This window comes from Mirounga angustirostris, unplaced genomic scaffold (assembly GCF_029215605.1).
Source record: "Mirounga angustirostris isolate CCGP_5_RB_7025 unplaced genomic scaffold, mMirAng1.0.hap1 SCAF_12, whole genome shotgun sequence".
Taxonomy (NCBI): domain Eukaryota; kingdom Metazoa; phylum Chordata; class Mammalia; order Carnivora; family Phocidae; genus Mirounga; species Mirounga angustirostris.
In genome coordinates, this window is record NW_026991720.1 from 70,044,990 (window position 1) to 70,068,237 (window position 23,248).

The following is a 23,248-nucleotide window of genomic DNA, read 5'->3' on the forward strand; positions in this document are numbered from 1 at the left end:
TGCTATTTCATTTAATGCCAGTGGTTATGTAATTACCATCTACCAGACTGTCCAAGTGAGGAACCCTGGAATCATTCGTGTCTTTCCCCCCCTCCCCCCTCCATCATGTCTAAGCACACACCTCTCCTTCGTTTCTTCCCCTGTCACTGCTTCATCGGGACCAAGGCCCCACAGCATTTCTACCTGAACTTACAGTCCCCAAATAGAGACCTCTCCCTCTGGCTTCTCTTATTTCTACTTCACTTTGCACACAGTTCACTGGCTGATTTTTCTGGAATACCCAAGTGATCTTTCTAAAATGGAGACGTGATCACACCACTCCCGGTTTAAAAGTCTCAATTAACTATCCACTCCTTATAGACAAAAGCCTAAACTTGTCATTATGATATTACTCCTTTACAGTGATACCAGCTACCTTGCCAGCTTCATTTCCCAGTAATCTTCTATGCCCCTAGGATCTAGCTGCACTGGACTACCTCCTATACCTGTCTTCCTGACACTTTTCTCTTACCAGCTCTCTGCTCCTTGTCTGCCTAGCTCTGTCCTTCTCATCTTTTAAGTCTGAGGTCATATTTACCTCCTTTCTGTAACTTTCTCAGCCTCCCAAGAAAAATTAGTATCTTAATTCTGTTTTGGTTTTTTTTTTAAGATTTTATTTATTTATTTGACAGAGAGAGAGAGAGAGCACAAGGAGGGGGAGTGGCAGGCAGAGAGGGAGAAGCAGGCTCCCCACTGAGCAGAAAGTCTGATGCGGGTCTTGATCCTAGGACCCTGGGATCATAACCTGAGCCAAAGGTAGACGCTTAACCAACTGAGCCACGCAGGCGCCCAGTATCTTACTTGTGTTAATGTTACCTACACATATACGTATGTCTATACATGGGATCAAGTGCACTTTGTCGGTTGTGGTTTCCTGACCCCTCTACCTCACTGTGAGTTCTTGGGAGCACTGGGACCAATTTCATCATCTTTGTATCTCAAGACCTTGGCATGCCTCCTGGCATGAGCAGGCCCTCAAATGGTTTAACTGATGAAGATGGTAAGAGAGTCTTTACTTCCTCTCCTCTTACTCTCTTTCAAGCCCATTCCAATCAGGCTTTTGTGTGCCTTATTCCAAAGAAACAGTTATCAAGGTCCCCAATGGCATCCTATGGCCAAGTCCAATAGTCAATTCTGAATACCTATTTTATTTAAACTACTGTAGCATCCTACATGGCTAATCCTTAAAAACTTTCTTCACTTATTTTCCAGAGTACCAAACCCTCCTGGTTTTTCTCCTATGCTACTGGCCACTTCTCAGATTCCTTTGCTAGTCTGTCTTCTTCTCCCTGACCTTTAAACACTGGAGTGTCCTAGAGTTCACTCCTCAGACTTCTCTCACTCAAATTCTACTCCCTAGATGATTTCATCTCCCATTTTAAATATCATCCACATGCCAAGAACTCAAAATTTACATGCTAGCCCTGACCTCTCTCTTACCTTTGGTACATTTAACATATCTGAAAACTGAACTCAAATGTGTCCCTCCTAAAAGTCTTATCCATCTCCACTCTCCAGAAGTTAGGTATCATCGTTGACTCTTCTCTGGGTCCTACCTCACTTATAATCCATCAACAAATCTGGATGGGTCTACCTTCAAAACACATCCAGAATCTGACCATGTCTCACTACTTCTTCCATTAACACTGGTACAAGCCACCTTATCTCTCTCCTTAACTGTGATACACTATGGCGAAAATAATTCTCTTTTACCTATTTAAGGCAGATCATGTCAACTCTTCTGCTAAATCTCTTCCAACAGCTTCCTGTCTTCCTTAGAGTAAAATCCAAAGGACTTACATGATCTAGGCTCTGGCTATCTCTTTGGTTTTATCTATCACCAACCCTCCTACTTGCTTCATTCTAGTTATACTCATCTCTGTGCGTCAAGGACGGTCCCACCTCAGGGCCTTTGCATTCCCTGTTCCCTCCACCTGAGACACTTTTCTCCAAAATATTCCCTCTCTACTAGCAAACAAGTTGCACACGAGTAGGGAGTTTTGTTGGATTGCTCTCTCCCCACCCAAAATTGTATCCTCAACTCCCAGACAGGGTCTAACATCATATATAAAGTGTTCAATAAACAAGGCACTAAATAAATGTTGTTAAATCAATGAATTCTCATCCTGGTGGCTCACTCCTCTATTTCTTCCTTTAGGGATCTATTTCAAGGTTACCTCCCCAAAGAAGCCATGTGATCATCTAAACAAAATCACACCCCTTCTCTATTTTGAGTTTGAGATTGTGCAATATTGGCAGAAAGTTCACGTCAGCTTGTGTCAATATAATTACAGAATATTTTATTTTATTTTTTAAAAATATTATTTATTTATTTATTTCAGAGACAGAGACAGAGATAGCGAGAGAGAAGGCAGGAGCAGGGAGAAGAGAGTCTGAGGTGGGACTTGATCCCAGGACTCCGGGTTCATGACCTGAGCTGAAGGCAGCCATTCAACCAACAGAGCTACCCAAGTGCCCAAAACACACCCTCTTTTAAAATATTCTGTAATTAAGGGCGCCTGGGTGGCTCAGTCAGTTAAGCGTCTGCCTTCAGCTCAGGTCATGATCTCAGGGTCCTGGGATCGAGCCCCACATCGGGCTCCTTGCTCAGCAGGGAGTCTGCTTCTCCCTCTTCTCCCTGCTCCTGCCCTCTCTCTCACTATCTCTGTCTCTGTCTCTGAAATAAATAAATAAATATTTTAAAAAATAAAATATTCTGTCATTACACTGACACAAACTGACGTGAACTTTCTGCCAATATTGCACAATCTCAAACTCAAAATAGCACCAGGATAACCCTGAATACCATGAATACCACATATTTATACTAGCAGGGTTACTTTTGAATTTCATTCTTTTATGATTAGTTATCACTTATATATAAATATATATAAAAACTAAAAATATATTTAAAAACTAAAAGTTCCTGTGAATATAGATATTAACTAGCTAATTTAGGATAGAAGAGGGAAGTAGTGCTAGAAGGTGACAGAAGGCAAGGAGAGGTTTTATCTATGGCCTGAGAGAAATGAAGTTTATCTCTGGGTATACAGGAAAGGCCACAAGCACTCACCTACTCCGTCCTTACCTACTCCTTACCTACCTGCCATTCAAATGTGCTGAACTCCCTCTTTACTCACAGAGCTCTTTCACAAAAACATTCCTGCAGTGATCACTGGAATTGTTGCCCCCACTTCAAAAGGTTTGCATTAGGATGCCATTCTTTGTCCCTAGTTAACACTGGCATTTTAGGCATAAAAATTATGGTAATTATCTGCTTAAAGGCTACAGTTCTGTGTTTACATTTAGGGAAACAGGCTTGAAGAGAGCAAGAGAGTCACAAAAATGTCAAGCTGATATAAATAAATGGTATGTGCTTATTGCGCACTTCAATGGAAAAGCTCCTAAACTGGATCAGTGTTCCATATTACACCAGTACAATAAGGGAAAGATATAAAACCCCTTGAAGACTTTGAGAAATAAAACCTTAATAAAAATCTTTAGTTTCACAGTGAAAGTCACAGTGTTTAACCTCTCCTGCCACTAATAATTTACTACTACAAAGAGAAGTCATTTTTATGGACTTTTCCAGACTGATTTAAAATATATTTTTATTATCAAAGATTTCAAGTTAGTCAAAGATCTTAAAGTAAACAATTTAGCATCATCAAGTATATAACTAAAAATTCACAGTTCTGGTACCAGTATGACCTATTCCAGCTTCCCTTTCTTCTTCCCCCTAGTAGACTCCTTTTCTTGAACTTCTATTTGATGTGTCAAATTTTCTTATTTACTTTAAATATATATGATAAACAATTTCAGGTGGTGTTTTTAAGACCATAATGATTCCATGATACCTTTCACAGCTTAAAGAGAAGCAAAACTTAGAAGATATATATGGAGAAAATGAAATTACCAGAAATGTGCTTATTACACTTTTAACCAGGAGAAAGTACAACTTTCATCTAGTGGTTCCAGATTGATTAGGCTATAAATTATTTTAATAGCCAAAGACTGTATTGAATAGCAAGAAACCAATTAATGTTCTCTGCCAATGTAGATGCAAATTAATGAAGTGAAGAAAAATTAATTTAACAGCTTACAAGAACCTGAGATCAAGGTCTAGCAAATGACAAATATATTTTCTAAAATAATATACCAATGCTTATCAGTATGAGTAATAATTTAACATGTAACACTGGAAACCAACAGAAAATTCGAGAAAAACTTCTGTATTGCTGTAGGAGGAATAAGGACTCCGGAGAGACCCTGTCAAAAAGGTCAGCACTACTTACAAACTGAAGAAGGAATGACTGCTCTCATGGCCTTCTGATCCGAGGTGCAGTTTGATTTAAGAGATGGTAACGATAAAGACTTAAAGAAAAGATTATCTTTAAAAGACCAGATACCAAAGAAAAAAGCAGGCATATCTATCTATCCATTTATTGGGGAGGGGTTTTTAAAAATACGTTTCTAAATCTGACTACCAGTTCTGGAAAAAACTTACCCAATGAACACAGAACTGGTCAGACAGATGCTACAGATACACTGTTATCCATAGATGGGTGGCAGCTGGTTTGAATAGCTAGTTTATTTACTCGGTCATGATACTCATTACACACCATACGGCAAAATCTGAAACATCAAATCCATGCCTTAAAGGTCAAATTTGGAACTGTGGTTTGACAATCATGAGCCAGTAACTAGCAGAGATGACCGAGACATCAGAGTGAATGGTTCTAGTGGTAAATTTTGACCTAACAATCTTTTTAACTGTATTATTATTTTATTATTAAGGAAACTACTGCTATAACTGTCATGAAGCCGAGACTAGGTTAACAGTAATGAGTTCTAGAGGTAACTATACCCCATTCTGGACTTCTGATTATGACCATTCAGTCCATCAATGTCATGGCTTTCAGCCAGAAACAAGAAAAACCTAAGCTGTGGACTAAGATCTGCAAAACAAGATGTGATGGTCAAGGTTATACTAAGTATCAAACAAGGAGAAGCAAAACAGAAACACGGGTAACTTCTAATGGAGTTAAAAGCCAATGGATTTTACAAAACAAAGACAAAAATATATATAAATAAGTGGCTGGGTCAAACAAGGAGCCTTGATTCTGAACACGATCAGGATTAAATGGATAGCAAAGCCAAGAAAACAAAACAGGTTAAGCCAGAAGACAAGAAAACTCAGGGATTGGAGTTTACTCATTTATTCTACGAACATTTACTGAAGAAATGCAGTTTGCTGAGGTAAGTGCTATGAAAATATAAATATACATGTACTGGGCAGAATGATCTCCAAATTATAAGGGGGATGGATGAGGTGGATACAGGTGATTTCCTCTGTGTAAAGAGTGCTCTCCCGAGATACGAACACATGCCTCTCTCATCTTACTCACCTCTCTGCTCAAAGACCACTGTTCTATCACTCTGCTTCCTTTTCTTCTTAGCGCTTCTCAGGTTCTGATACTATATTACATATTTGTTTCTCTCTGCCTCAATAAAATATTAAGTTCCAAGACAGGAATTACCTCTTCTGTGCACGGATGAATGTCCAGCACTACTACCACACCCAGCAAATATTATTTCAATTAGTATTTCTTAAAAGAATGATTACATTGCTTTATTAAAACTCCAATAGCAGAAGTATGTACATAATAATAGACTTTATGAGAAAAGAGGCAAATGACTGCTTGTTTGGGTAGGTGAAGAAAAATTAGAGGATCCTGGGGTTAATGTAGATGCAGAGGAATGTGCTGAACAACAACAATCTCTAGCTACAGTGACCCATTACAAGAAAAAAACTTCGTTATTTTAAATGCCTATGTTAGCTTAAACACTACAAAGGCTCAGCCCTGTTTTGCTGCCTAACTTATTTTCTTAAAAAACATGTTACATTATATGACACAACAGTCAAGAATCCAGACCCCCTACTACATAGCCAACTATACCGAAACCTCTTCCTTGAATTTCAAGGCCATTTGTAAAGTGGTTCCTAAACAGTCTCTGCAACCCGACTCTTCAGTATATACCAGTGTCCCAAACTCAAAGATGGCCAAACTTTGGGCCAGGCCTGCTCCCACCACCAGGCCCTTTCTCAGCTTCTGAACCTTAATCTGAATGCCAATCTTTCTTCTTTTTCCCACTAACCCCATGCCTGTTCTTCAAAGACTAGCAAAAGTTTCACTTCTTTAATTATTCTCTGAAATCACGTTTCCACATAAACCTTTCCTCCCCTTGAACTTGTACTGGATGTATAGCCAACATCACACTCTTCCCATGTATACCAGTTTTTTCTCTCCAATCAGACTGTAAGAAACCTCTATTTACTTCCTTACAAGCACATAGTGTAATACTGAGGACTCAGGCACTCAATATACATATAAACATACATTTATATGTAGTTGATTGGATGGCTAATTTTTATTTTCTGTAACCCAAAAGAATTATTTCCAACTGGTTACTTACCATATCAATAAGGCTTTCTTGTATTCTGTTAAGAGTTGTTCTTAGTCTACTACTACTAAGGCCTAGTCCTGTTGATTCCAGCTGAAAAAGAAAAAGAAAGGTATGCTACATCACTTTGGAGATAATCTTTTATATGTTATAACTTCAAATTAACCAAAGTTAAGAATCTGATGAGTTTTCACTTAGCCTTCAGAGGGTCTCCAAACTGTATTTAAAAGTTTCAAAACATCAAGCATATTAGTCAAACCTTAGCCTTTAAGGGAACAAGAGAACTACTTTACACATTTGCATTTACAGGTCACACTAGCATCTGTCAACCTAATAAATTTATCAGGAGAGAGTTCACCAATATTTCTCTTTCCCAGAAGTTATTATTTTTAGTTCTAAAACTTACGATTTCAGATACTTAAAGATATTGCACTGTGTCGAATTTATGTAAAAGCATTATAATGTAGACTGTTTTAAATTTTCTTTTCTTTTTTTAAAAGACTTTATTTATTTATTTGACCCACAGAGAAAGATAGTGAAAGAGAGAGCACAAGCAGGGGGAGAGGCAGAGGCATAGGGAAAAGCCGGCTCCCCGCTGAGCAAGGACCCCAATGCCAGACTCCAGGATCCTGGGATCATGACCTGAGCCGAAGGCTTAACTGACTAAGCCACCCACGTGCCCCGTTTTAAATTTTCTAACACAAATTACACATAGCCCAAATCCTTATCCAAAAATTAAGGAAAGATTTTCTTAGGCTCAGTAAACATTTCACAGTATAGACTTTGCTTTACTACATCAGAGCCGAAGCACTTGTAAACATCCTCATGCAAGAATATAAATGAGAAGGGACACTCGACTGTTGAAATGAAAAGCTGGGGCGCCTGGGTGGTGCAGTGGGTTAAGCATCAGACTCTTAGTTTCAGCTGAGGTGGTGATCTCACGGTCATGAGATCAGAGCCTGACAGTTGGCTCTGCACTCAGCGCGGAGTCTGCTTGTCCCTCTCCCTGTCCATGCTCACTCTCTCTCTCTCTCAAATAAATAAATACAATCTAAAAAAAAAAAAAGGGCATGAAAAGCCAGTTGGCTTTTAGTTGATGATTCAATTGATGAATATAAATTTAATTAAGAGGTAATCATAGCTACATACAGACATCTGGAAAAATGTTAGAATGTTCTATATGAGCCAAAAAATTTAAAACATTGGTAACAGTAAACTATAAAATATATAGCCTAATTCATTCATAGAAAATTATAATATATATGGCATGCGCACCCATTTATTGCTCCTCATCCTTTCCTATCTGAGATAGGATGAGAACAAGGAATTACTTACACGACACGTGACAGAAAGCCTCAAGCTACAATAGTGGTGTGATGGCATGGTGTAGTAAAACATGAACTCATGTAATATGGTTATTTTATTTTTTTAAAGATTTTTTTTTTAATGTTTATTTATTTGATAGAGAGAGAGACAGCCAGAGAGGGAACACAAGCAGGGGGACTGGGAGAGGGAGAAGCAGACTTCTGGCTGAGCAAGCAGCCCGATGCGGGGCTCGATCCCAGGACCCTGGGATCATGACCCGAGCCGAAGGCAGACGCTTAACGACTGAGCCACCCAGGCACCCCGTAATATGGTTATTTTAAATAAATTTTACTTTCATTAGGTTTTATAAACTTTATTACTTCATTTCCCCTCTTTTTTCACTAGGCCCTTATTTTTGCACAGTTAAATTTAGCCACTGCAAATATATAGTTTGAGAATTTTGGTAACTGTATACAGTCCTATGACCAGTACCACAATCAAGATGTAGAATTTCCCTCACCTTTAAAAATGTCCTTAAGCCCTTTGCATGGATTCCCTCCCTCCACCCTTAATCCCTGATCTGTCACTGCAGTTTTGCCTTTTCTAAAATTTCATATAAATGGACTCATACATGTGTAGTTTTTTGTATTTGACTTCTTTCTTGTATTTAACATGCTTTTGAGATTCATCCATGTTGTAAGCCTATTAGTAATTCATGCTCTTTTATTGCTTAATGGTATTCTATAACATGGATATATCACAACCTGTTTATTCATCAGTTGATGAACATCTGGGTTCCAGTTTTGGGCTACTTGAATAATGTCACTATGAACATTTATATATGTGTATATGTCCTTGAGAAGACATATATTTTCTGTTCTTTTGGGTAAATACCTAAAAGTGGAATTTCTGGTTCATAAAATAGGCATAGTTTTAAGTTTGTAAGGGACTGCCATACTGTTTTCCAGTGGCTGTACCAATTTGCATTTCCATAAACAATGTATATAAATTCTAGTTATTCCATTTATGGACTGAATGTTTGTTGTCCCCTCAAAATTCATATGTTGAAGCCCTAACCTCCAATGAGATGCTATCTAGAGATGGGGCCTTTAGGAAGTAATCAGGTTTAGATGAGGTCATGAGGTTTGTTGCCCTTTTAAGAGACATAGCACATAATTTACACTTCTTTTTCTAGTTTCTTAAGGTGGTAGCTTATCATTAACTTGAGACTTTCTTCTTTTTTACTACAGGCATTTAAAGCTTGATACTTCCTTTTAAGCACTTATTTAGCTGATAAATTGTGTTTTCATTATTATTCACTTTAAAATATTTTCAAATTTCTCTTATGATTTCTTCTTTAAACCAATATTTATTTAGAAGTGTGTTAATTTCCAAACACTTAGATTTTTCCTAGTTATCTTACTGGTTTCTAATTCAATTACATTGTCATCAGAGAATATATTCTACATGATTTTAATCTTTTAAATTCACTAGAACATACTTAATGGCCCACAGAATATGGTCTATCCTGATAAGCATACCATGTGCACTTGAAAAGAATATATATCCTGCCACTGTTGGGTGTGTTGTTCCATAAACATCAATTAACTGAAGATGGTTGAAACTGTTGTTCAAATCTTCTATGTATTTGCTGATTTTCTATATACTTGTCCTATTAGTTACTGTGTAGTTTTAAATCTCCAGCATAATGGAATTTTTTTTGTTTCTCTTGAATTCTGTCAAGTACTGTCTTACGTATTTTGAAGCTCTGTTAAGTAGCCACATACACATTTATGCTTGCTATTCCTTCCAACTGAATTGACCCTTAAATTACTATGAATCCCTTTATCTCTGGTAACACATTTTGCTTTCAAATTTATTTTATCTTATATTAACATAGCTAATGCAACTTTTTTTTTAAGATTTATTTGAGAAGGAGAGGGAGGGAGGGAGGGAGAGAGAGAGAGAGAGTGCGAGCACTCGCATGAGCAGGAGGGGCAGAGGGAGAAGGAGAAAGAGAGTCCCCGCTGAGGGGCTTGATCCCAGGACCCTGGGATCATGACCTGAGCCAAAGGCAAGACTCTTAACTGACTGAGCCATCCAGGTGCCCCAACTACTGCAGCTTTCTTAAGAAAGCAAACACTTACTGTTTGCATGGCATATCTTTTCAGTGCATTTGCTTTCAACCTGTACGTGTTTTTTTTATATTTAAAGTGTTTTTGTTGGGCGTCTGGGTGGCTCAGTCATTAGGCATCTGCCTTCAGCTCGGGTCATGATCGCAGGGTCCTGGGATCAAGCCCCACATCGGGCTCCCTGCTCAGCGGGGAGCCTGCTTCTCCCTCTCCCACTCCCCCTGCTTGTGTTCCCTCTCTGGCTGTCTCTCTATCAAATAAATAAATAAAATCTTTTAAAAAATGAAGTGTTTCTTTTGTTTTAATCATTCTGACAATCTCTGCCTTCTAATTTGATTGTTTAGTCCATTAACATTTAATGTGATTATTGGTTGGATTTAAAGCTACCATTCATTATAGGTTATCTCTTTTTTGTTCCTTGTTCCTCTTTTCTTGCCTTTTCTGATTATATGAATATTATTTTTTAGAATTCTAATTTAATTTTCCTATTGGCAAAAGATCTAAAGTCTTAAATATTATTTTTCATTGTCCTATGAATTACAATATACATTTTTGGTATTTCACAATCCATTTGCTATTAAAAATGTTCTGTTTAACATAATATATAGAAATCTTGCCATCTTATAGGTGCATATCTTGTTATAGTTGTTTTATGTAATATATTTACATATATTATGAACTCCAGAAAATAATGTTATGATTTCACTTTTAATCAGCTATATGGTTTATACAGAAATTAGAAAAAGAAAAAAATAATCTTTTGTATTTCCCCAAGTAGTTTCCATTACCAATGCTCTTCATTCTTCCTTGAGGATCCAAGTTTTCTGGTATCATTTTCCTTCAGCCTAAAAAAAATTCCTTCAGCATTTCAGTATTACATGTCTGTTGGTGACAAGTTGTCTTAGTTTTTCTTTTATCTAAAAATGTCTTAATTTCACCTTCATTTTTGTTTTTAAGATTTTATTTATTTGAGAGAGAGTGAGAGAGAGAGATCGCATGAGAGAGTACAAGCAGCAGCAAGAGGGAGAAGCAGGCTCCCTGCTGAGCAGGGAGCCCAACATGGGGCTTGATTCTAGGGTTCCAGGATCATGACCCCAGTCAAAAGCAGACGCTTAACTGACTAAGCCACCCAGGCGCCCCTCACCTTCATTCTTTAATGATGTTTTGCTAGATATAAATTCTGGATTGACATTGTTTTCTTCTCTTTCAGTACCTTAAAGGTATTAACTCTCTCCTAGCCTCTACAGTTTTGCATGAGGAGTCAGCTGAATCAGATCATTGGTCCCTTTATGTAATAAGCCTATTGTACTTTTCCAGAGACAGTTTCACCATGAGGTATCATGCTGTATGTTCCTTTGTGCTTACTCTGCTTGCTGTTCATTTAGTATCTTGTATCTGCAAATTTTTGGCCAGTGTTTCTTCAAATATTTTTTTTTCTACCTCATTCTCTCTTCTCCATCTGGTATTCCAATTACCTGTATATTTGATCATTTGATATAACTTAACATGTCCCTAAGGCTTTGATCATTTTGCTTTCCAATCTTTTATCTCTATGTTTTTCGTTTTGAATTATTTCTATTGACTTATCTTCAAGTTCACATATTCTTTCCTCTGCCATGTCAATTTGGTTGTAAAGTACATTCAGTAATTTTTTTTTAATGGCTGAAATTCTATTTTTCAGTTCTAGGATTTCCCTTTGTTTTTTTTTATTAATGTTTCTACTAGAACTTACTATTTTTCTACTGAGATGTTCATACATTTAAAACATCTTTCGTTTTACTTTATTTGAGATGGTTCTAATAGTCCATTTAAAATTCTTATCCCTTAGTTTCAACATCTTGGGGTCAAACTAAATTGATTTTCTTTTTACTTAAGGATGTACTCCACTTTTTTTGGTTTTATGTATGTTGGGTAAAGTTAGACTGCATTATCAATTTAATTCTGGAGATTTTGGATTTTGTTATTTTTCTCCACTGGGCACTGTTTCCTTTGTTTTCACTATGTAATTTTCTTGGCTGGGCTCGTACTACAAACTGTCTCTTATGCAACAGCTTCATTCTCTGTTCACATATTTTTTTTCTTTGTCTCTAGTCAATCTGTTTCATATGAACAGGTTATGGGTTAATCAAATATGGGGGTAAAAGATTTGGGGGATTGCCTCTCTACCTCTTTTTCTTCTGAACTTCCCCCTACTCTTTTCACTTTCCCAGTTTCCTGGCTTCACTTTTCTGGTTCCCCAATCCATAAAGACTGAAGGTTTTCCTATGCCTGCCTCCACCTTGTGCTGTGTGAACTGTATTCAATCCTGGGCTACAAGGCCAAGGAGACGGAATTTATTTTTATAGCTCCCCTTTCCCCAGCCTACACAGTAGCATGAACTGCCCCCACCACCCCTAGAGTCTATGCTTTGTTCACTCTCCAGTATCTTTAGGTAGTTGCCTTTTGTGTAACATTTAGGTTTTATAGTTATTTTTTTTTTAAGATTTTATTTATTTGTCAGAGAGAGGGCACAAGCAATGGGAGCAGCAGGCAGAGGGAAGATGCAGGTTCCCCGCTGAGCAAGGAGCCCGATGCGGGACTCGATCCCAGACCCCAGGATAATGACCTGAGCTGAAGGCAGACACGCAACCTACTGAGCCATCCCTATTTTCTACAGGGATTATTATCCAGTAAAATCTTAGTCCTTCATAGCCAGAAGCAGAAGTTAATTCATTCTTAAAAGTTTAAAAACGGAATCACAGACTCTATATGGAAAAAAAAAATCTCATTAATGAAGGTAACTTTAAATGATGCTCACAAACTGTTTTCAAGTAAGAACACTCATCAGATTTACTTGGATAAGAAATAATTAGGACATCAATACATGTGTCCTAAGAATCTACCATGTGCTTATTACTGTGTTAAGGTAAGATACAGAATGGTCTTCATGAGATAATATAACAGGAAGAACTACAGAAACTATAACTCAAAAGGTGAATAATGGAAGGCTGGGGGCAAGGCAAAATAAAGCAACACTGTAACTAACATTATCATAATAGAGCCAAATGGATTAGATACATAATAGAGCATGATGTAGTAAGTTATGAACAGTTCAGCAAAGAGCAAGAGCGTCTGAAGGAATTAGTATGAACACTAAGAATCCCTTAGCCTACTGCATACACTATGGCTCCCCAGCCAATGACTTTCTAGAAACCCTGAGAAACATATGCTTATTCTTCTACAGGCAGCATCCATCTAAAGTCACTCATACAAATGTCTTTCTTCCCTGGAAGAGAAGCAGGAGCAATCATGTACCACCATGTTCTTCCAGTTCTACCAGTTACCTAATTACTCCTCCCCTCCTACCACCTAAGACTCAACAGCTAACATGGCAATTTGGAGTATGTATATATGTATGTATGTACATATTAGAATATCAAAATTTCTAGGATTTCTAATGGACTTGAAGGCTGATCTTCTTAGCAAATTAAAAGCTACCGCTTCAGTTTTATGGAGATTCAGTCTTTGTTTTGCTTTAAATAGTGTTTCCTTCAGTTTTGCAGAATCAAAAATAGTAGGGTCCGAATTATAAATTGTTCTATTTGAAGATGTGCATATTTTCAATATTCACATGGTAGATACAAGCTAGTATTACTAAGCATACTCTAACAACAGGAAAAGTCTTTCTTAAAAAGTACAAGACATAGAGGCAGCACTGTATTCATACATCCTCACTCATAGGCACATTGTATCGGTTCAAATAATACAAAATGTTTCTAATATGACATATGTATAGACACCCAGGTTAAAGACAGAAATGCTTATAACTGACAGCTAATTAAATAGCTGTTACTGAGTCTTATAAGACTGAAAATGTTTTTAATATAAAACATAAGGTTAATGTGTTCTTTAAAACATGACATATTTTAAATAAAATATGTAGCATATTTTACAATAAGCACCTAACTATATTTTGCTAACTTTCTCAGGTCCTAGTAACTCCACTGTAAACAAATCTGTGCCAATATATAATCAGCTAGAAATTCATGTCCAAAAGCATTAGTTCCCAAAAGCTTCCAAAGAACCCTATTTTAACACATCTTATCAACAATGTGGTCCACAAGTATTCTATCCAATATGACAGTCCCAGCCACATGTGGCCATTTATATTTAGAGATAAATTAGCTAAAATTAAATACAATTAAAAATCTGTCCTCAGTTCCTCAACTAATCACACAAAGTGCTCAATAGTCACATGTGGCTAGTGGCTACCATAATAGCAGAAATTTAGAGCATTTCCATGACTATAAAATTTCTCTTGGACAGTGCTGGTCTGGAGGCTCAGCTCAGGAGAGAGAGTAAGGCTCATCTAGAAGACTTAAAGATTCTGACAATTAGCTAAAATTCTAGAATCTTTCTTCTCTAATATTTATTTATTGAGTTTCCAAATTCAGAGCAATGAATTAGTACATATTTTATAGTAACCTAAATTCTGTAGCAACACTCTGACTTTATTAGTATTCTTTCTAAGGAATATTATAGAGAATTAAGAACAGGAAATTCAGATCCCATTATTAAAAGATCATGTCTTTGGGGCTCCCGAGTGGCTCAGTCGATCAGGTGTCCAACTCTTGGTTTCGGCTCAGGTCATGATCTCAGGGTCATAGGGTTGAGCCCTGTGTTGGGCTCCACGCTCAGCACGGAGTCTACTTGTTTCTGCCCCTCCCCCCACTCACACACTCTCTCTCAAATAAATAAATAAAATCTTTAAAAAAATAAAAACAAATAAAAGATCATGTCTTTGATATAACTGTAATCACAGCAAGGATATGAACATTTATATAATAAATGTAGTTATCCATTAAAACTCATGTTTTTATTTTTTATTCATTTATTTATTATTTTTAGATTTTACTTATTTATTTGACAGAGAGACACAGTGAGACAGGGAACACAAGCAGGGGGACTGGGAGAGGGAGAAGCAGGCTTCCCGCCGAGCAGGGAGCCCCATGTGGGGCTCGATCCCAGTACCCTAAGATCATGACCTGAGCCGAAGGCAGACGCTTAACAACTGAGCCACCCAGGTGCCCCAAAATTCATGTTTTTAAAAAGATACAAAATATAGTACATGAAAACTTTGTATTATGATATAGTCATAGGACCCAACAGTATCCTTTTACACAGAAATCTATCAAATGTCTAGGTGACCCACATAATAATTACCAAATATCAGATAAGTTACCTGCCTAATATTGTGTTGTTCTCTTTAGGAGTAGAAAAAGATAAAGTCAATAAGAGCTTTGGAAACACAAAAAGGAGGTATAGGAAACAATTCTGTAGCAGACAGAAGGTTCAGTTCAAAGATTTTCAATTATTTTAATAAATATTTGCCATTATCTTCTGAATGTAGTAGTGCCTGCTAAGGTTTGTAAGCCAATATTTAAAATGTCTCATTTACTGTGTAGTAATTACACACTGGGCCAGATTTAAACAAGGCAACCCACACATTTTTCATTGCCAAAATATGTCAAGGTTAAAAAAAGATGCTGCACTTTTTCTGCCAAAAATCTGAATAACATAAAATATGTTTATCATTTCAAAGCTTAAAATTAATATATAAACAAGGTAATTAGGCAGACAAAAAGCTGACAGCAAAAATTTTGTTAGATTTCTGATGAATAATTTTCTAAATAATATTTGTGTATTTTATACAAAGAGAATGAAAAACTTTACATTTTAAAATTAAAAGAAACAGACTTTCCCTCCAAAGGTGACTTACTGAATCATTCCGACCAAAAAAGGTATATATTGCATACAAGTAGTAATCAAATAGCTGAGACATGAAATGAATAACATCAAAGGCAATCGGCTTAAGAATGTTCATCATCTGCATATATTTACCTGAAAAGAAAAAAAAAATCAAAATCAGAAAAAAATTAAAATCTGTTGGTCTATCATTATAAGAGACAATCAAATTGCACACCCAGAGCAGGTGAGTTTTATGCTATATAAATGACACCTCAATCTATTAAGAAAAAAAAAAAAACTTTACCAAAATATATATTTTTAATGAACTATTACATTCCTCAGTCTCTAGCCATGTTTCAAGTACTCACTAATCATTTGTGGCTAGTGGCTACTATATTGGACACCACAGATACAGAACAGGTGCATCATCTTGGAAACTACTGCTGGACAGCACTGATGTACATACTACTTACAAAAAAGTTTTTATATCATTGTATTTTACTGTCTGTCAAAAATTCATGGGATATCTATGCTCTTCTACAAATGACACTGCACAAACACACAACACAGTTCCACATTCTTGGAGATTCCATTTAAAATACTTTCCTCAAAAAGTTTAGGTATAATAAAACAAAAAACAATGTACTTGAGAAAAAGCATTTTTTTTACCCCATAAGCTTATATACACATAGCAAAAGTAAAAAGGCAAGAAGAAAAAGGATAAATGGAAGGTTTCCCCTGAATTCTAGCCCTGTGAAATCTTGTGTCAGAGGCCAAGGACATTTCTTTATCACTACATCACTCAAGAGCTCAATACTCTCAAAGTGCCAAGAAAATGTCCTTCTCATTCCTTCCTTTGGGAGATGCCAATATGACATTCTCTTTTCTCTAAACATATGATGCAGTTAGGGGAAAAAAATTTAAAAACCAAAATTTCTGCATTTATAAACTTGTTATGTATTTGAAGGGTGCATGGGAGATGGGCTGAATCAAGTAACAAATAATAACAAATCCCTAATTGTGTTTCTGTTTTATGGGGAATAACAGGGAAAAGAGTGCATCCATAAAAAATGCTCTTCTGCAGAAGATGTTAAAACAGGTCATTTGCCTAATTTCCAAATGAGCAAATAATTCAGGTGCTCGCTCTACTTAATGTAACTGTTATAAATTTTAAATTGGTACTACTGAAAACATCATGACTCAAGAGAAACACATTAACTGCAATAGAAAAAAATGACAAATTTACTCTAATGGAAATGTCTACTATCGAAACCATCTATTATTTAAGAACTCCATACAGCTGTCTTAATTTATATGAGCGATGATTCTAAATAATACTCAGATAGCCAGGAAGAGAAATACACACACCAAAAGTAGAAACCATTCAACTCAGATTCTATTCTTACTCTTATTTACAAGTCTATTGTTTCAGAATCATCTTTTATAATTCTTTCACACAGACATTTTTTAAAAATCACAAATGAAAAATATTTGAAAATTATGCTCCTAGAACATTCTGGATCACTATGCAGATATTTATCAACTACAAACATGCAGTTTTCAAACTGCAACTATTTACACATAAAATAATGTGACACCATGGAAAAAAAAGGAAAAATACTATGATAAGTTGTTTTAACTTGTAAAAGAAAAAAAGAGAGCTAATAAGTAAAATGAGGTAGAATGCAAGTATCTGGGTTGATACATATCCAGAACACAAAGCTCCTCTCCATTACTAATAATAAATTAGCCATTGTTCATATAATTAATCTTAAGAATATATAAATGAAAAAATAGGTAAAAGCTATTTTAAATGTTGCATTCAAAAGAAAAACTAGATAAAAACCCACTACTCTAAAAAAATTTTTAAACATATTTATATTCATTTATTCATTTAATATTCAACAAAGACTCTTTGAAGGCTTACTATGTCCTTGGCTTTGTGTTAAGACACAAGGAATTAGAGTCCCTGCTCTCACACCTTAAATGGTCACACAAGAAAGGCAGCCATTGATAAGCAGGCTGCTGGCATATTAAAATGTGTAAGAATAAGAACTCTGTCTTTCCAGCTCATGAGGGCACAGTAGGCATTTGGAGGCCTGAGGAGGCTTATGTACCTCCTCAGAATTACTGAATTAGAAGAATTTTACAGTGGATTAAGCCTGTATATATGAAGAGAAAGGAACGAGGAGGTAAAGGTGACTAGGTATGATCACCAGAAAATGAGAAATCTCAAAAAATTTCTAAACCAAGGGTTGGTAAACTTTTCTTGTAAAGAGTACATCGTTCAGGGCGCCTGGGTGGCTCAGTTGGTTGGGCGACTGCCTTCGGCTCGGGTCCTGGTCCTGGAGTCCTGGGATTGAGTCCCGCATTGGGCTCCCTGCTCGGCAGGGAGTCTGCTTCTCCCTCTCTCGCTCCCCCTCTTGTGCTCTCTCTCTCTCACTCTCTCAAATAAATAAAATCTTTAAAAAAAAAAAAGGGGGGGGGGCGCCTGGGTGGCTCAGTTGGTTAAACGACTGCCTTCGCCTCAGGTCATGATCCTGGAGTCCCGGGATCGAGTCCCGCATCGGGCTCCCCGCTCAGCGGGGAGCCTGCTTCTCCCTCTGACCCTACCCCCTCTCATGCTCTCTGTCTCTCATTCTCTCTCAAATAAATAAATAAAATCTTTAAAAAAAAAAAAAAAGTACATCGTTCAGGCAACTACGGCAACTACTCAGCTCTGCTGGTCTCCATTGCAACTACTCAGCTCTGCCTTTGTAGCACAAAAGCAGCCACAGACAACATATACACAAATGAGCATGGCTGTGTTCCAATAAAACTTTATTTTATAAAAACAGGTAGCCTAACTGATTGGACCTGCATGCTGTAGTGTCCCAGGCCCTGTCTGGATGACAGGTAAGAGATGGGAGCAGGGAGCAAAGATGACCATGAAGGAGGTGAAAGCTATTCTTGTAGGACTGTGATTGCTTAGACTCAGTGGGTAGAGCAAGAGGACAGGAACAAGAAACGGAGCTGAAAAAGGATGGATTAACTGAAGGTTCATGTACGGGATAAACTACCAGTCAGCAGGCCCTCCTCTACCACTATCCCTCAACAACATCAGAGTACAGGCTGCCAGGCTGTTCCCACAGACAAAAACAAAAGAAAACGAAAACTCTTGGGATTTCTCTCTAAAAGAAGGAAACAGGGGCTCCTGGGTGGCTCAGTCAGTTAAGCATCTGCCTTCAGCTCAGGTCATGATCCCGGGGTCCTGGGACTGAGCCCCACGTCGGGCTCCCCGCTCATTGCTTCTCCCTCTCTCTTTGCCCCTCCCCCTGCTCCTTCTCTCCCACTCACTATCTCTCTCAAATCTTTAAAAAAAAAAAATAATAGAAGGAAACAAAACAAAAAAAATTGAGCAAACTTTAAAAAATAATAAATTAGGAAGATGAAGGCTTCTAGGGTAGCTGTTGGCACCACAGATTAAAATCTACCCAATTCTAGAAATTTGAGGATCTGTCCCCGTAAGGTAAAGACTGCTAATAAATCCACCCAGCCCTACCCTGCTCTACACAAAGTTCCCAGTCAGGATTCCTCCTGAGAAGGGGCAGTGAGAGGGTAGCTCTCATTACTCAGCAGGGGACACCCACAGCAGCTACCTAGGCCTTCTATTTTGGATATGAATAGGTCATCAAAAATCACCAGGCCCTGGAGGAAAACTCAGAGAGTAAAAGTAAAAAGAAAAGCTGATGCCAGAGAAAACAATTAATTCAAGCTAAACAAATATAATAATTATGTAAAATCCTATAGCAGAAAAATATGGGAGGGAAAAAGAGAATATGGAAGGGCTCTTAAAGATTTCAAAAGTGATTTTTAAAGTTAAAAATTGAAGAAAATAAATGAAAAAAGGAAGTCTTCTAGAAGGTACAGCAAAAAGACAAAAATATGGAAAACATTAGAGAAAATATGGGAGACAGGAAGGGGTCAATCTAAGGGACTAAACATTGGAGCAACAGGAAATCAAAGAAAAAAGAGGGTAGAGAAAATGGGGAGGTGGAAATTATCAAATAAATAGTAGTATTAGTCACAACTGAGGAGCACAAGAGCTTTCAGATTGAAAGGGTCACGAACTACCCAACACACTTAATGAAAAATAACTCACACCTGGACAGATCACTAGAGAATTCTGAAATCTCAAGGGAATAAATACTAAAAGCTTTCAGAGAGAGAAGAAAGAAATTCATCTATGGTAAAATGAACAGAGAACACTAGAGGTTTCAACTTTCTAAGGAAAAATAATTTTTAATCTACAATTCTATACACAGCTGAATTGTCATTCAGTGAAAGGGCAGAATACATATTCAGACTGACAAGAATTCAAAACATTTACCCTCTCATCACCCTTTTCTGAGAAATTACAACTAGTAGAAAGGCAAACAGAAACAGACCAAGAAATTGCCTGCAGGCTGGTGGCAGGGAGACTGGGGGTAGGAGAATGCTGCTTTTCATCACGGCCTCTTCTTTACTATTTACTGTGTTATGGTGAGAATACTACCTTAATAAAAATGTAGAAGCATGGCTCTGAAGTTAGCCGGCCTAGTTTAAAAACACGGCCAGTGGATTAAGATGTGGTTCATTCAGATGCACTTCACCTTCCCTTTCTTCCCTTCTAGAGTGCCCTAGAGAGGAGAGGTGAAAGGAGTGGACACAGTGTGCTTTGAAAACACGGAGCAAGGTTATTTAATACCCAGATTGATGCCAGACTGGCCAGCACCCCAGAACGGAGGGCCTCAGGCCCCTTGCTAAGAGGGCTCTTGGCTTCATGTAAGAAAGAATACAGGAGCAAGTCATTTAGAGGAAGGGACAAAGATTTATTAAGCATAGAAGTAAGAAAGCAACTACTTCATAGACAAGGTAGCAGTCTCTCCTCCCAGGTGAGGAAGAGGACCCCCCCTTTGACTCTAACAAAGGGTTTTATAAGTTTTATTTAAGTTAGCTAATGGTATAGGGAGGGGTTTACTCTTTAACTTTGGGTTTATCATTCACATCGGGCAGTTAGTTTTTCCATTATCTTAAGGTTATGGAATTACCCACAGGGAGCAATTTTAAGAATGTCCAGGCTGTATGGCTTTTACTGCCAGAGTGGGTCTTACGGTTTTCCGTGAGTATGATCTTATGATTCTTCATGACCTACTGACTTTTAGGTTAAGGTTCAGCCTAAAACCAAAATGACTTTACTTTGGTGAACTTGTCTTCCAAGCCTCCCTTCCCTCCTGTCTCAAGATAACTGACAAAAGCATCTCTTCCCAAATGATCATCTGCGAGAAGTTCTCATTCTTGCTTCTAACCTATCCTGTAACCTCTCTGAACTTTGTCTAGGTAGAAGAATTAACTTTCCCAATTTCCTCTACTGGTTGTGAAGCATGAAAAGAGCCTCCTGGCTCTAGGATCAGACAATCTGGGTTCTACCAGTTAGCAGCTGTGTGACATTAAGGCAAGTTATTTATCTCTGGGCTTTAATGATTCATACATAAAAAGGGTACTGTGAAGAATTCATGAGAAAATACATGTAGAGTGTTTACATTGCCTATAACAAGGGAACAAGAACTCCTAGCTACTGCTGTTATTTTAAAATAATTATAGTTATGATGAATGCAATAAGGGAGAATTATAGAGTGCTATATAAAAGAAACCTAACCTGATGAGGAAAAGCTTCAAAAGGGAAGCGCTGTTTAAACTATTATCCTAAAATCTGGACCAGGAGTCCAGTACACTCATGGGGAGAAGCCACAGGAAACCAACCAAAGAACAGCATGGAGGAGAACTAGAACCAAGAGGAACAGTGGGCCTGCCTTACCCAGCTCATCAGCAGGGGGCACAGAGAGCCATGCCATCACTACCTGAAAGGTGTCCCTGGGAAATTCAATTAGTGAGCCCCACTCCTATGCAGAGGAGTAAATACCAGGGTACAGAGAAGGCGCTGAAAGTGTGTGTTCCTCAACTATGGATCAGGACAAGAGAGGAAGAAAATGTGTTTCTCCAATAGTTGAGATGTTAAACACTAAGGTTTGTCAGTCCCGTACATTGGGCATCTATGAAAGTGAACAAGTGCTTGGCTGTATGCTCTATATGCTGCAAAGGTGACTCCAACTCCAAATGTTTTCATCTGTAGGAGCTGACAACCTGATGGGGAAGAGCAAGAACAGAATCCAAGCTGGAAGGATGTTCATTATTTTTATCACAGTACAGTTAGTTGAGACATCATCAGTGGATATAAATAGCACATAAAAGTGAACTAGAAATGCTATAAATGAGGCATAAAGGAAAGGAAGGAAAAGTCAGTTCAGCTCAAACAATTTAGAAAAACGCATTGAACAATGTGAGGACCAGAGTAAAAAATTAGTAAGCTAAGTCCTTAGCTTTTATTCCATTCTTTGAGAGCTTTTAATCGATTATTTTATTTTATCATTCTATCACTGTATTATTTATTTTTATTATTGTTTGTATATTCTTAGCCCCACCCCCAAATCTCCAATATCATTTTCTTGTACATTGTACTGAAGGATGACACTTGGATCATTCTCTCAAAATATCATGTTGTATATACAGCTACCAGCTCAGAAAGTGTTTTAAAACTGTTTAAAATATTTCATATAAATGACAAAAGTATTTTTAGAGAAATAGATATATTGGAATGTAATCTAAACAATGATAAATTTTTTCCTTAAACACTGCATATGAAAATACTAAGTTTCTTAAAAGATAACTTTATTCTGGTTTCATGTTAAATCTGGATGCATGATGTGCTGGTGTGTTATTTTTTCAGCTGCTAATGTAATAATTTTATCCTACGGTCTGTAGTTTTTACAAGCATGGATTTTGGCAACCTATCTTCTGCCCCTCTCAGACCTATCATACCTGCTCAAGTGAGAGCTGCCTCCAGGAGAGAGAACTTTGAATAGCAAGGCTATTTCAGTGATGAGACACATTCCTTAAAATTTCTCTGCCTCTGTCTGCAAGAAATTGTCAGGCTGACAGAATTTTCTCTTTACACAAGCAAGGATTCTGATTAGTTCTCTGCACTTGTGAACGGCTCCCTGGGCCTTTCTAACAGATTTAGGCACCACCTGGGGCTGGGAAGCCCCATTAACACTTTTTTGTTTAATCTCTCCTAATTACCTGCCAAATAAATACTACTTGAAGAGGACATTTTAAATATGCCTTTAGTGTTCTAAAATGTGCCTCCCAACTATTGAGTAATTAGTTCCTTCATCTTCCCAGGCACCCAAAATTAATCAATCTTATTTACACAACTGTACTTCTGGCTTTGTAAGAACAGACATTACCTTTGCCAGTTTATTATCTTCAAGCACCTCTATGCAGTAACAGGGGATAGAATAGCATTTAGTGGTTGGAGACGCCTTAGTGAGTGGTTCTCTTAAAGCTCTATTTTATGAATATGTACAAACTGAAGATAAAGACATCCCAGGGAGAGAAAGCGGTAGGCATAAAAGTCTACTGGAGGGAATAATGGAAGCACCTAATCCCAGCTCTAAATGGGAAGATGGGAGAGTTAAAAGCATAGTAGGCATTGTTTCCTA

General features: G+C 37.4%; 1 protein-coding gene across 3 annotated transcripts in view; it reads right to left on the bottom strand.

The window, feature by feature from the left end:
* The window catches only part of VPS50 (VPS50 subunit of EARP/GARPII complex), a 130,158-nt gene that overhangs the window by 13,157 nt on the left and 93,753 nt on the right, over positions 1 to 23,248 (bottom strand). For 2 of the 3 annotated variants that reach the window (XM_045864693.3, XM_064575263.1), the window contains 2 exons: positions 15,700 to 15,821; positions 6,517 to 6,597 (listed from right to left, as the gene is read on the bottom strand). In XM_045864693.3, coding sequence (XP_045720649.1) covers positions 6,517 to 6,597; positions 15,700 to 15,821 — 203 coding nt within the window. Of the gene's footprint in view, positions 1 to 6,516; positions 6,598 to 15,699; positions 15,822 to 23,248 lie in introns of those variants that run through there. The other variant, XM_064575264.1, reaches the window with a different exon arrangement.